This window comes from Condylura cristata, unplaced genomic scaffold, assembly GCF_000260355.1.
Source record: "Condylura cristata isolate star-nosed mole 26May11 unplaced genomic scaffold, ConCri1.0 scaffold00074, whole genome shotgun sequence".
NCBI classification, from domain to species: domain Eukaryota; kingdom Metazoa; phylum Chordata; class Mammalia; order Eulipotyphla; family Talpidae; genus Condylura; species Condylura cristata.
The window spans coordinates 220331-221408 of record NW_004567175.1 but is presented as its reverse complement, the minus strand read 5'-3'; the positions used below and the strand labels follow the sequence as shown (position 1 = coordinate 221408).

Here is a 1078-nt window from a genome sequence, read left to right as displayed (position 1 = left end):
TGCATCTGCACCTCCATCTCACCTCCATCTCACCTGCATCTCACCTGCACCTGCATCTCACCTGCGTCTCACCTGCACCTGCATCTCACCTGCACCTGCGTCTCACTTGCATCTGCATTTCCCCTGCACCTCCATCTCACCTGCATCTATACCTGCACCTGCACCTATACCTGCACCTGCACCTATAGCTACTCCTTCTCACCTGCACCTCTACCTGCCCTGCACTGCATCTACAGCTGCACTGCACCTCCGCTGCCACTTGCACCTTTAATAGGTGGACCGTGGTGTGTGCTCAGGCCAGCCAGTGGGGGATGGTGCTGTTGCAGGGGCTGTGAGGGGTGCAGGGTCCCAGCGAGCCCCTGAAGCTGACCTGCCAGAGCCAGGCAGGGGCACCTGGGTGGTAGGACGATGGTCCAGCGAGAGGCCACACAGGGCTGGTGGCAAGGTGGCTGGAAGGGCCAGGGGGCCAGGCCACCTCCGCGGGCTGGAGCGGGCGTCTGGTGGGAGGTGGCCAGCTGGGGAGACCGAGGGCCTGGTGTTCCGTGAGTGACCCCCTGCCCCGCCTGTGAGAGCTGGGCCTTTTAACTCACCAGGTGGGTTTGCAGGGGTGAAGGCCTGGTGGGAAAGGTTTTGGGGTGCATGTGCCTCCACCCTCCTTGGGTCCAGCAGACGAAGCAGCTTAGCCAGCAGGGACAGCAGCCACTGGGTGGGCATGGGGAAGAGCCCCGGCGATTGGTGTCACCGGGGAAGCGGGGGGCAGGAGAGCCCCGGGAGCTGCTGGCTGCGCTGTGTGGGGCCTGGGGCGGGGCCTCAGCGCGCGCCTCTCCCCGCGCAGCCTCATGGTCCTGCTCCGCTGCCAAGTGCACATGGAGCTGGCCCACATCGAGGAGGACGAGGACCGGCTGGAGCCCGCCATGGTGCACCTGCAGAAGGCCCTGCAGCTGGACAGCCTGGGGCTCCACAGGGAGACGCTGCTCATGGCGCTCAACCGGCTTCGTCTGTGCACAGAGCTCTACCAGACCCCCGAGCGCCCGGAGGACAGGGCCGTGCTGGCCATTGAGCAGGTGGGCACGCAGGC

The 1078-nt window shown here is 65.7% G+C and overlaps 1 protein-coding gene across 1 annotated transcript in view; it reads left to right on the top strand.

Moving 5' to 3' along the window:
* The window catches only part of CFAP46 (cilia and flagella associated protein 46), a 45173-nt gene that overhangs the window by 6165 nt on the left and 37930 nt on the right, over nt 1-1078 (top strand). Inside the window, exon 6 of the mRNA XM_012734814.1 lies at nt 836-1064. Within this exon, the coding sequence (XP_012590268.1) occupies nt 836-1064 (229 nt within the window). The remainder of the gene's footprint in view (nt 1-835; nt 1065-1078) is intronic.